At 46.2% G+C, this 13,175-nt stretch overlaps 1 protein-coding gene across 3 annotated transcripts in view; it reads right to left on the bottom strand.

The window, feature by feature from the left end:
• The window catches only part of CEP95 (centrosomal protein 95), a 1,206,983-nt gene that overhangs the window by 793,913 nt on the left and 399,895 nt on the right, over nt 1-13,175 (bottom strand). Inside the window, exons 6-7 of one of the 3 annotated variants that reach the window (XM_069655013.1) lie at nt 7,630-7,748; nt 7,059-7,205 (exon numbers count right to left, since the gene is read on the bottom strand). In XM_069655013.1, coding sequence (XP_069511114.1) covers nt 7,059-7,205; nt 7,630-7,748 — 266 coding nt within the window. The remainder of the gene's footprint in view (nt 1-7,058; nt 7,206-7,629; nt 7,749-13,175) is intronic. The other 2 variants (XM_069655014.1, XM_069655015.1) reach the window with 2 other exon arrangements.

The raw sequence follows: 13,175 nt of genomic DNA, 5'->3' as shown, positions 1-13,175 counted from the left end.
AGTGAAAGCTTTTGATTCAGTGCGGTGGCCGTGGTTGAAAGCGACTCTGAAAGGATACAGGATGGGACCAGGATATATTAGATGGGTCCAGATGTTATATAGTACCCCGACGGCGAGAGTCAAAACCGGAACCACTATCTCAGATAAATGGGCACTTAGCAGGGGGACCAGACAGGGATGCCCCTGGTCACCAATGTTATACATCCTGGCATTAGAGCCGCTGGCAATATGCCAGCGGCAACAATACAGGGAGGTGGGGATCGACACGACAGGGGGCACACACCTGATATCATTGTATGCAGATGATGTGCTTCTCTACTTGCGCTACCCGGAGGAGAACCTGCAATATGTGTTGGAGGTGATGGGTCGTTAGGCCACCCTCTCGGGCATATCGGTGAACCCTGGGAAGTCCAGTTTGTTCCCCCTGGGAAGGTACAAGAGCACCCCATTGGAGAGGCTGCTCGTCTTGCAGATACCCTGGCAGACCGTGACATTCAGGTACCTGGGCGTAAATGTTTACCACAATATAGAGACAGAGCACAAACATAACACAGAGAAGGCGATGGAGGGAGTTAAAAATAGCATGGTGTTCTGGTCTAAATTACCCCTAGCCATGATCGGGAGAGCAGCTCTACTCAAAATGGTGGTCTTGCCCAGATTCTTGCACTTTTTTGTGAATGTCCCGTACTTAATCCCCAAATGCTTTTTTGTGAAACTTCATGGCATGTGCAGGGGCTTCATATGGGGCAACTCCAGAAATAGGGTGGCCCTGTGGAAACTACAGAACACCTGTGATAAGAGGGGCATAAACCTACCGAATTTTGAGCTGTACTACATGGCGGGACAGTTGTTGTATGGGGCTAGATGGTTGTCTGAAGAAGACTCGGCAGAAGCTAGGCTTTTGCAAGGTGAACCGGCTCCTTACTTTTTAAGGGAGACAGTATGGCTGCGCAAAACTAAAATGGCGAAGATGGGGAGATTATTGAAGCTGGGCTGGGAAGTATGGCGCAGTAAATGGAGAACGGTGGTAACCCAGATCTGCTTTCCCAGCAGGCCCCGCTGGCGGTGCTATGCGGGGACGACTCCCATTTGGTTGAAGCGGTCCGTAGGTACTGGGAACCAGCGGGATTGGCCACCCTTGGAGACATATAGCAGGAGAAGGAGGCATTGGGATTCCAGAAGCTGCAGGATGAGACAGGGGTGCATAGAGGCCAATTTATTACTTATACCAGGCTCATGATAAAGGTGAGAGAGGTGGCCTGAGACTGTGCTAGAGGAAGAACCCGATGCCTCCCTAGAAACGATGTATGATGTCTCAGAGGGTGGGCACGAAATATCTAGGATATATGAGCTCCTGAGGGCGAAGACGGGGAAGGAACTGCTCCAATTGAGGCATGACTGGGAGGAGGAGGTGGGGGAACCCATGACAGAGGGACAGTGGGATAGAGCCCAAAGGTACCATAAAAAGGTGTCTCGGAATGCGAGACTCCAGCAGATCCAGCTGTATGTCACTCATAGAGCTTACCTGACTCCCAGTAGAATAGCTAGGTTTGGAGGCTCGGCTGTACAAAAATGCCCCAGGTGCAGGGAGGAGGAGGCAGGACTACTACACATGTTCTGGGCCTGCCCTGAGGTGCACAGATTCTGGGAGGAAATAAATATGAAAATGGCTGGTGGGGGAGTGGTACTGGACGTAGGATCTGCTTGGGCTTGCATGCTCGGGAATTTTCCCAGGCCACGTCATTCGAAGCATATCAGTAAAATGAAGGAACTGGCCTATATTTTGGCTAAACGCAGAATCGCAATGTGTTGGAAATTGGCCCACAGACACAGAGTGGAGATTTGGGGGGCGGACCTCTTGAGATGGGCGGAAGCAGAAACTGTGGTATGGTTTGAAGCTGTCACCAAGGGGTGGTGGGGGGGAGGAGGAAGCGGGCCCCCTGATAGCCTGGAGGCAGCTGGTGACCTCAATGGCAAGCCCCCACCAGGTCAATCATGATACAGAAGACTCAGATGAGTCAACTAACACAGAATCCCGTAAAAATGCTCATGTAGATGATGAGGCTGTGATGGCTCGGGTTTGTGGGGAGGGAAGGGGGAGGACGGGAAGCGACAATGCATAATATGATGTTTTGATATTGATTATGTATGTCCTAAAAGTTACCATGGTTGACGTGTTTGTTATAAAATAAAAAAATTGTTTAAAAAATAAAACTCAGTATTGAATGCTTTTTGAACAATTTTGGAAGTCCCTGGAGATTGCCTCACAGCAAGGTCTTTGGAGATGGGGGGGTGGCTAACTGCACCCCCTGACTCCAACTGACTTTTACTCAATCACGTCATTGTGCTCTCTTTCGGGAGCCACAGATTCATCAGTGCCATGTCCTATGCTGCGACTGAATGCGCTGACCTTAAACTTCTTGCGTGCTGTGCATGAATTTTCTGCATGATGCCTTGGAACGTGTAAGGCCAACCTGTGGGTGTCGACCCAGAATACAAGTTTGTTGCAAGATTTTAAATGGTGCTCTCACCATAGAAAATGTCAGTGCTGGGAGTAGAGACCTAAATATTACATTAAATAGGACCGCCATTCTCTTGTTTGTAGGACCGGTCCCTTTGTTGCAAAAGGCTGTGATACATTGACGATATAGGTCAGCGTCATCCTGGTGTCATAGCCACTTGAAGTATTTTCCAGCTCTAAAGAACATGTGTCAATGTTTTCCACTACGATTTCTGCCATTGGTCTGATCGTAGGAGTCAGAGGGCATAGGCATGATGGGCACTATGGGAACAGCCCTGCCGATGTCTTCAAATGGTTTACATCCAAATTAAAAGGTAATGTTCCAGACCAACCACTAGATGATAGAACATGCATAGCATGTGAGACAACAACTTGGCAAGCCCAGATATGTTTTTATGGGAGGGCAACAAGTGCACTTGCCCCGGTCCCCCACCTTGCAGGGGGCCCCACAAGGCTGCCTGATCTAAGAAGCAAGATTCCATTGTTCACCAGACTTGAATAGCACACGTCAGGTTATTTTATGACATGCTGCTGAGGCTTTAAGCCTATTGCCTATAATTTTTTGACAAGTACATTCTGCCTTGATAAATTCATCATGCAATGCTTTCTGTGTTCACTGTGCTATGCGTAGTTTGGGTGTTGCTTAAAGCACAACTCTGTAGCATAATTTCCTTCCTGTGGGAATTATGGTGATCATGTGCAATAGCCAAAGTTGAAATGCACATTGATAAATTAGTGTGTCACAATGGTTCAGATGTTAGCTCTGTGTGTTAAGCACTCATTGCAGAGAAATGTGTTCATATGCAAGATTAGAATAGCACATTGCAGCAAGGCTGACAGAGCCTTTTCCTATGTCTTAAGTGTATAAACCTGCCTGCATATGTACTTGGTTTTGCAGCACAATTCTTCAAAACTAACATGTCATCCATATGGTGAAGGTTTAGAAATTGGTTTGTTCAGGTGTGGTGTTGTATAACCTAGGCAATCAACTCCAACGATGAACATGAACATGAACGGTTAGTCCAAGAGGTGAATAAGTATCGAAATTCAAGACTGTGGAACCAAAGCATTCATACGTGTATTCTGGCTTTGCCAGCAGAAGATACAGTGTCAAATCATCTAATATCTCTGTGCTGTCTTCGGTGAGGTTTGCCTTCTCACATGCTGGTGGCACCACCCATTACTTGATCTTTCTTCTTATGTAGACTGTTTGGGGGGAGGAGGGTGGTACACTGAAGAAAGCGGACCAGATGTTGCAAGCCTCAGACAAGGGTATTTTAAGGTCTGCTCGTTTGACACAAAAACGGTTTGCTTTTTTTCTGCACGTTTATAAATGACAATATCATAAACCAGTGTTATGGACGTATTTAAAGCTTTAAAATACAAAACAAAGCAAGATTAAATCTGTTAAATCACATTGATTGGTATGCTGGTACTTATATACTGCCCTTGAGGATGGAGAGAATGAAGCTAGAATCATTCCCATTTTGCATAACACCCTTCTATAATATTTTGTTTTTAAAAATTGTCATGTTTGGTAATGTGATATGTGTACTTTCCAAGTCAGTTTTATAAAATGAGATGATTTTAGTTTATGGTAAGAACTGGAAAAGAAAGTGTTCAAATGCAGAATTTGCAGAGTTGGCACACATTCTTCACTCCTTAACCAATGTGTGATCCTGGGTATCTCATTTAAGCTTGTATTGCATAACCTCTCAAAATTGCCAGTCCACAAACCTTTCAAAATTGTCAGCCCTTCAAAGTGATTTCCTTCTCAGGGTATAATCTTCAAAAAAGCCTCCCTCATGGTTTCACTGGCTATAGTATTGTTTCCACTATAATAGACTATAATAGTAAGCATTGATAAATTGCACACCACAGACACTTGTTCCTCTCTAATGGCAACACTATCTAAAAACCATGTCCCACTTCTAATCTCAGTCTGTCTGAAGACAGACACCTTGCAGGTAACTTCTAATCTGCATCCACTATCTATCCTATGGTGCGTGTAGCTTTCTACTTCCTTCCAATTGGTCTCCTCTATTTATGGTTGAACACTTTTGCATTCTGTGAGGCAGCTAATGTGAGTTCTCTGTCTATTCTGGGTTACATTCACCTTTTCATATGGTCCTGCATTAATACTACAGGCTGGATACCTTTTTGTATGCTATTGAGAAAAAGTATCCTGTATCTATACTAGAACAGTAGTAACCTCTTTGTAGACTGCTAATGTTGGCCTTCAAATGCTACTTGTTTATCATTTTGATTAGAGCAAGTATAACAAGAGCAAGGAGACTTAAAGGGAGTAAACATGCTTATTATGAAAGCTGCAAGGCAGCATATCAACTTATATGTTGTGATTGTGACAAGGGCGTGGGGTGGGGGTGACCAGATATTCTTGATCACTGAATTTCTTTGGTTGGGTGGGGGGGGCAAGGATGTCCGTGCCCAGGGCCCCAAAAGTGCTTAAGATGGCCCTGGGCAAGCCCCCATGTTTCTGCCAAAATTCTTTTTCCCCCCACCATCAGCAGGCAACTGGAGGCTGGTAGATTACTTCAAACCCTTGAGTTACAAAATCGGGCAAACTATTTGCAGTCAACCATTCGGTCTAGTAAGAGCACCTAGTCTTGCTCAGCCTAGCAGATTATCTTTGCCATGTGGAAGTCGGATGTCAGTGCACTATATTTTTCAAATGCATTCTTAACACTGGACGATGAGCAAGTACCAAGAATACGAGTCATACATGTAGTTCAACACATTCTTTTCACAAGCAATTATATGGTTTGTATGCACATCTATAGGAACGAGTTCAAAATAACACCAGACGGACATCTATTCTAAAGGGTTCAGTATGGGTTTAACTCAAAAGGTGCAAGTGTCTAAGGGCCCACCAGTCATTTCTGGATTCCATTACCCAAAACACAGTCTTCAGAATATAGTCCTCCCGTCTTGATTTTGCCTGCAAGTATTTCTCACTATGCTCTTTTTAGAGTACAGATTTGGGCCTAGATAATCTCACCATTTTGCCATGGGCTCACTCTCCTGCACCAAAGAGGATACCTTTTGACACTACTGCAAGAAAGTATTAATTTCACCTTGTTTAGGGATGCCAGGCTCTGATATCGTCACCCACAAGCCATAGATTACGCTATTGGGCAGAGGTCCGTAGTATCTTTCAGTGTCATTCTCAAGTCTGGCCTTAGCCAGTGTCAGAGATCGAGATCTAACCGCAGCAAGCTCCAAACATCCCACCACCTCTATGGCTCTGGGTCTCTCCCCTCCCCTCTGCTGACTACTTGTGCCTTCCTACATACCAGTTATACAAACTGCCACCCATCCTGCAGTAAATTGTGGGAGTTTATGAGCCCCGATTAACCTGGTTGGAGAATAATGCTCCTGGTTGGTGTATTTAGTCCATTCCACCTCGCGATTCACTAGTGCCCACTTCTCCAAGCTTTACCAGGTAATAATGGCTTCATCTGTGGGGTGTCCAAGCTTATTCTACTTATTCTCTCCTCTTTGATTTACTCTATTGCTCGCCACGGCTTCAGACAGGGATTTTTAAAGCCTCCATCCACAATCTTGCGAAGTCAGGAAGTGTCTGTGGGGCAGCATATTGTGTTTTGACACTTGAGTGCAGTTTGAGAACCGACCAGTGAGTGTGAGAGAGGGTGTATGCATGTGAGTGTGTGCATGTGAAGGAGAGAGAGCGCGCAAGCGAGTGCAAGCGAATGCAAGCGAGTGAGTGTGTTGCTTCTTCTGTGGCATCAATATAAATCATTAGGACATTTGTTACAAGAGCAGATATACGATGTCAGATGCATTAGACTTTCCTTTGGATTTATTTGACCATTTTATAGAAGACGTAAATTAAGTCAGAATGGTGCAGAAATGGCAGGGGTTACTTGGAATTCAGTACAGGAGAAGAGCCAAGAGAATATGGTTGGCGAAGAAGTGTCGGAGCTTGTGGGAACTGTGGATCTCTGCGCTATTGATGTATTTTCTCAAGGTGCATGTGTAGGCACCATTAGTAACCTGCAGCCTGTACAGGGATCTCAGAAGGACAGAGCTCCTGCTGTCCATGTGTTGAGATTCAATTGTAATACCTTGGTGCTGGCAAAGTGATGCTTGGTAGGTAATAATTGTAAATTTCCACACTTAGTGTTTGCAATATTTTTGGTTTTTATTTTTTTGTACCGTGATTCAAACAATGAATGAATTTTCAGCTGGAGCCGATCTGTACAGTAGTTGACTTAACTTGCTTGCTACTGCCTTAAAAAAAACAGGATTAGAGGAAGGTCTTTAAGAGAACAGCATGAATAAATGCTTGCTGGGGAAGTTAACCAAACAGGTTCCATAGTTTTCTGAATGATCCAGCGAAATCAAGGCCATAAAGCAGAAAAGCCAGAAGCAGCGAAAGTCTGCCAAACTCTGCTTTAGAACAGCTTTTGCCAAAACATAATTCTACACATGGGCGTCGAAGACATAAAATGTAAATAAAAATTCGAGACAGATTACCTAAAGGATATTTACTTACCAAGATGTTTTTTTGCCATATGCCTTTGGCTGTGGAAGGTAGGGCTGTAGGCTTTAGAAGGTTCCTTAACGTCATCTTGCCTTATTGTAAAAGTGGTGTCTGGTTGTTTTTCTGTTAAAGGCACAGTTCTTTCCAACTCTGGGACTACTTCAAAACAAAGAAGTACCACTCTGAATGCCTTCTTACTGGCCATCTACATGTCAAATATTCATTTGCCGTGAAGTTTTATTTCATCAGTAAACAAATGCACCTAAAACCATTAAACATTTTTAAAACAAGTACTAGGCAAAATGCCATATTTCTAGGATAAAATAGGTTGATGGACAGGCCCACTGCATTCAGTTTCAAGAACACTGGAAAGATTACTAACTTTCACTATTAGACAACCATTCAAAATATGGACATCAGAGCTGCCAAACAATGGAGCAGAGTCCTGTAGATGTGTACAAGATACGGAGAAATAAAGAATGCACATGAGCTTCAAGTAACGATGCCTGCCGAGTGGATTAGGCATAAAGGGAGATAGATATTCATTTTTAGGTTTTCACGTCAAAAATGTACAAAAACTCACCACTTTTCCTTAAGGTAAATGTATGTGCTGTCTCCCCAAGCTTGATTAGCTCTCCCGTAGATTCCGAACCTTCTACATCCCAAGACGGAATTAGAATACTGGAAGACTGCACAGACGACCTAAAAAAAGAATAATAACTATTAGATATACTACACCACATTGGATGTCTTCGTGGCACCTTTGGAATGGATGTGGAATATATATTTATTAAAGAGAAACACCAGCTATATTTACTGTTTCAAATGTTAAGAAAAAGTCTGTCTCTTAGGGGTTGTGCGGGGGGGGGGGGGTTATTTTGCAGTATTGTAAACACTTGTGAGGTTTAAAATTCACTTTCAAATTACTTCAGTAGGGGCGCTGCACCAGCAATGATCGACCTGGAAAGAGGTGTAGTGTAGATTTTGATCAGACAGCTAGAAATCGTAGCGCCACATGTCAAAAGAAACGATTCTTTAAAAGAACATTTGGGATGGATCCAAGATGGCCGCCGGGGTGAGGAGTCGCAGCTAAACCGCGCTCCGCCCGGGCCGCCGAAAATAGCACGACCGAAGCCGTGACGGACCGTCCTTCGCTCCCCCCCGAATACCAAACTGCCTCCCCATACACCCCCCCCCGGCGAGGAAGCAGGCGCAGTGAGATAGCGTGCGCCGCCGAAAACACGAGGAGCGAGGCAGGCGGCCCCCTCCCCCATCGGGGCCGAAGGAGTCTCTCCCGCGTCGCAGAGGGCCGTCCAGCGCGGCGTTGGGCGACTCAGAGGCACCGGTCAGCGAGAGAGCGGGATCGGGGACACAGCGGAACCTGAAGAACGCCACCCCACACCGCCCCGAGGTGAGGGGAGAGCGGTGTGCAGCGGAGCAGATACGGCGCCGGGAGAAAATAGCGTGAACAGGGCGGACCGCAGGAGAGGAGCCGCGGGGGCCGCCCTGCACAGAGAACGCAGCACTAAAGGTGAGCCGGCCCAGGGGGAGGCCCAGAAATAAGGCGCCCGCCCGTGCGCACATACCCCGGGGGGGGGGCCCCTCTCCGGCACCAACTAGTTTTTCCCCCGGGACACAAGGACTCACCTCGCAAACCACCCCCCCCCCCCGCCACCCACGCAGGTTGGACCCAAGGCCCACAAGACAGGGGCAAGGAAAGGGGGGAAACCCAGGAAGGAGAAACATCGGAGGACAAGAAGCGAGGAGGCCCCACTGGAGGGCTACAAGAGGGCGCAGGAGCCACGTGGTCTATCTGACGGAGCACCCTAACATGTCTAGAGCAAAAGGAAAGGGGAACCCCATCCAGCAGACTCCCCAAACAGCGAAACAAGGGGCCGATATCCTACAAATGTGGTCAACAGAGGGGATGCCACAACCGAGAGGGAGAAACCAGGGAGACTCCACAGGGGAGGCAGAACCATTATCCCAACAACAGCAACCACTGACCAGGGAGGACATGCAAACCTGGTTCATGGACCTCCAGGAAAAGTTCATGTCCACAGTCCAGGAACAATTTACATCCATGAAGAACGAAATGAAACAAGCGGTACAAGACATGAGAATTCACATAAACAACCTAGAAGAAAGAACAGATATAGTGGAACGAACGGTGCAAAGTCTTGAAGAAGACACGAGACAAACAAGCGAAACGCAAGAACACCTAGTGACACTCACTCACAACTTGGAACTACAATGTGAGGACTTAGAGAACCGCTCTAGACGCTCTAACATCCGAATAAAGAACATGGCGGAATCAGTGCTAGACAAAGACCTGAAGGAAGCGGTGCAGGAAGTGTTCAGAGACATTCTGGGAACACAAGACATCGAAGATATCGGAGTCGACAGAATTTACTGGGTGGGACCGAAAAGAGCTGGGGCCCCAGGAGAGAGACCACGTGATGTCCTGGTGGCGCTGTCCTCCTACCCGCAGAAAGAACAGATCCTCAGGAGAGCCAGGGAATTGGAACATATTAAAATGAATGGGCAAGACATCCAACTGTATCAGGACTTGGCTCTAATAACCCTTCAAAAAAGAAGAGCAATGGCCCCACTGGTGAAAGCACTAATAGAAAAACAAATCCGCTACAAATGGACCTTCCCATTTGGGTTACTGTTTACATGGGAAGGAAAACAGAAAAGAGTGACCACACTGGAAGAAGGCCTCAGCACGATGGGACTACAAGATGAAGAGATGGAGCAGATGGAGCAGGTGGAGGCCACACACAGGAGAGAACGAACGAGAAAGCCTATGGGCTGGGAATCCAGCAGTCAGAAGAAGGCAAATACGGGGAGAGACACCCGGAGAAAGGTACCATGAGAAACAAAAGAAAAACATGCCAGGGGGACAGACACGGTAACGCTGTCACAGAGACCCAGTCGGGGGGGGGGAGTATGGGAACGGTGCGGAACGGACAATTCACAGAGGGCGGTCTGGTCGAGACCCAACGGTCTGGAACCAGGTGAAGACAAATGGTTCAGTGGGGTTTAGGAATCCCCACAACATACCCCCCGAGGGTATGGAGGGCAGGGAGCGAAGGGCGCAACGCCCAAGCGACAATAGGAACCCTAGCCCTACTCGGGGGACAGGTTAATTGGTTTAAAGTTCAAAGTTGGGGGGGAAGGGAAGTTCATGGGAGGGGAAGGGATCGGAAGAATCAAAGAGTTGAATCGAGAACAGAAGGGGACCGGATGCAATGGCACACAAACAAAATAGAATGGGGATGATACGCCTTATGACCTACAATATTAGGGGCATGAACCACCCAACAAAAAGAGCGAAACTGGAGAAACAATTCAAAAGGGGGAAGGCGGATGTACTACTCCTCCAGGAAACCCATATGAAAACTAAGGATAAGCACAAAATGTGGATAAAAGGATACAAAATAGGGGCACAGGCAACGACAACAGAGAAAAAAGCAGGAGTCCTGATAGCGATAAAAGAAGGAAAGGACATAACACCACTAGACACTATAACCGATAAGGAAGGAAGATACGCCTTTGCCAATGTAGAAATAGAAGGATGTTGCATAACACTCGCCACAATATATGCACCCAATCAGGGACAGGATGGCTTTCTCAGAAGCGCACTATCGAAACTGGAAGATTTCGCTAGAGGGGAAGTGATAATGGGGGGGGATTTTAACTTGGCATGGAACCCAAAGCTGGATAGGAGCACAGGAAACATACATGGACAGGGGGCACCATCAAAACGTCTGAAACAGCAAATGGACCAATTGGCTCTGAATGATGTCTGGAGGGAACTGAAAGGCGAACAGAGGGGGTACACATATTTCTCACATGTCCACAACTCTATGTCCAGAATCGACTATCTCTGGGTGTCAGTGGGACTGCTGGGAAAGATACAAGGGCTGGATAAGGGCTCTATAACCCTCTCGGACCATGCCCCTCTATGGATGGCCGTGACTCTCCCAGGGAGGAAGAGTGGGCTATGGAAATGGAGGCTACCGCAAGAGTTGATCCATGACCCAATTGCAGGGGAGGCCATAAGGGAAATGATAGAGGAATATTTCATACAAAACGACACAGGGGAGGTAGCAATGAGCGCAGTCTGGGATGCGTTTAAAGCAGTCTTGAGGGGGAAGATGATAGCGATGAAAACCACGAGAGATAAACAAAGGGATCGGTGGGAAAAAGAGCTGGAAAAAACAATTGAGGAGATCCAAGAGAAGCTGACGATTCAACCCACAAAGATATTAAAAAAAATCACTGAAACATACACAAGGCCAACTAGAGATGCTACGTACGAAGGGCACAGAAAGGAATCTACTCTATCTGAAACAGAGATATTATATAAGAGCGAACAAAGCAGACAGACTCCTAGTGCGACAATTGAGGGCGAAACAAAAAGAAACAACGATTAAGGCCATATGCAATGCGAAAGGGGTCATTCAAACCTCTACGCACGACATGGGGGAAACACTGAGGCAATATTATCAAACGCTCTACTCAACAGAACACCCCGATATTAACGCCCAAACATCATATTTAGAGGCCCTAAAGATCCCGAAAATCTCAGAAGAAGACAAACAAGCACTAGAGACCCCTATCAGCGAAGAGGAAGTCAATAAAGCCATAAAAGGACTCCCAAGTAACAAAGCTCCAGGCCCGGATGGGTTCACGGCCCCATTTTATAAAAAATATGCAGACATATTGACTCCGATCCTAATAAAACTCCTAAACTCCTTCAAGGACACTGGCAACGTGACCCCCACAATGAATGAAGCGAAGGTGCTGGTGTTCCACAAACCAGGCAAAGACCCAATTAACCCCGCATCATACAGACCAATCTCCCTAATCAACCTAGATGCAAAAATATATACGAAAATCCTGGCAACAAGGTTATCCCCGCTCCTTCCTAAACTGATAAGTGAGGATCAATCAGGCTTCATTCCCGGTAGGCAAACCCACGATAACACTAGGAGGCTAGCCCATCTGGTCGAGAAAATAGGGATAACCCACACCCCAGCGATGCTACTGTCAGTAGACGCCGAGAAGGCGTTCGATAGAGTGGAGTGGTCAATACTGTTTAAGATACTGGAATCCATGGAGTTCGGGGAACAATATATAGCGAGTATCAGAGCAAACTACAATTCCGCATCAAGTAGAATAGCCATTAATGGCGAGCTCACTGGCAAAGTAACGATAACGAGAGGAACGAAACAGGGTTGCCCCCTATCACCACTACTGTACGCTCTCTTTTTAGAACCCCTCCTAATTAAAATTCGGGAGTCAATACACATTAAAGGGATAGAAATGGCGGGCCAGCAACACAAAGTAATTGCGTATGCGGACGATATGCTAATAACTATAGAAGACCCTGAATCCACTTTATCGGCTACAGTTAGAGAACTGGAAAACTATGTGGCCATCTCTGGCCTAAAAATAAATAGAAAAAAAAATCAGAGATCCTCATCCTGGCAGGGGATAGAACGAACTTAGAAAGGGAGGCAAAAAAACTGGACCTTAAGATAGAACAGAAAGGTATTAAATATCTGGGAATAAAAATACCCCCAAAAATAGAACAATTCTACGGGGAAAACTACCCGTCACTAATTACAAACATCCGAAAGGAATTAAATAGATGGAACCCACTACAGATATCCTGGTGGGGTAGAATACAATCAATTAAGATGACCATCCTCCCAAAAGTACTATATTATTTTCAGGCGCTCCCGGTGGGGGTCTCAGACACGTTCTTCAAAACCCTAACAAAAATAGTATCGTCCTTCATATGGAAAGGGAAAACACCGAGAATAGCCAAGTTGATACTCACTGCCCCAACCAGAGAAGGAGGAATGGCGCTCCCCCATTTTAGAAAATATTACCAGGCAGCACAGCTTAAAGTTCTGAGGGAGTGGGTGGGGGAGGATCCGCAACAGATATGGGCCAAACAAGATAGAGCAGTAGCAAGGACCACACTAGTAGAACTCCTCTGGAAACAGAGGCAGCACAGGCACGAAAATCTAAGGCTAAGCGAAATTATGAAAACCACGCTGGAAGCATGGGATAGCCAAACAAAAAAAGGCATAATGACCACGGCAGTTGGAC

Source organism: Ambystoma mexicanum, chromosome 3q, assembly GCF_040938575.1.
Source record: "Ambystoma mexicanum isolate Mex_15411 chromosome 3q, UKY_AmexF1_1, whole genome shotgun sequence".
Taxonomy (NCBI): domain Eukaryota; kingdom Metazoa; phylum Chordata; class Amphibia; order Caudata; family Ambystomatidae; genus Ambystoma; species Ambystoma mexicanum.
Note: the sequence above shows the minus strand (reverse complement) of the source record. Positions and strands in the feature narration are given on the sequence as shown.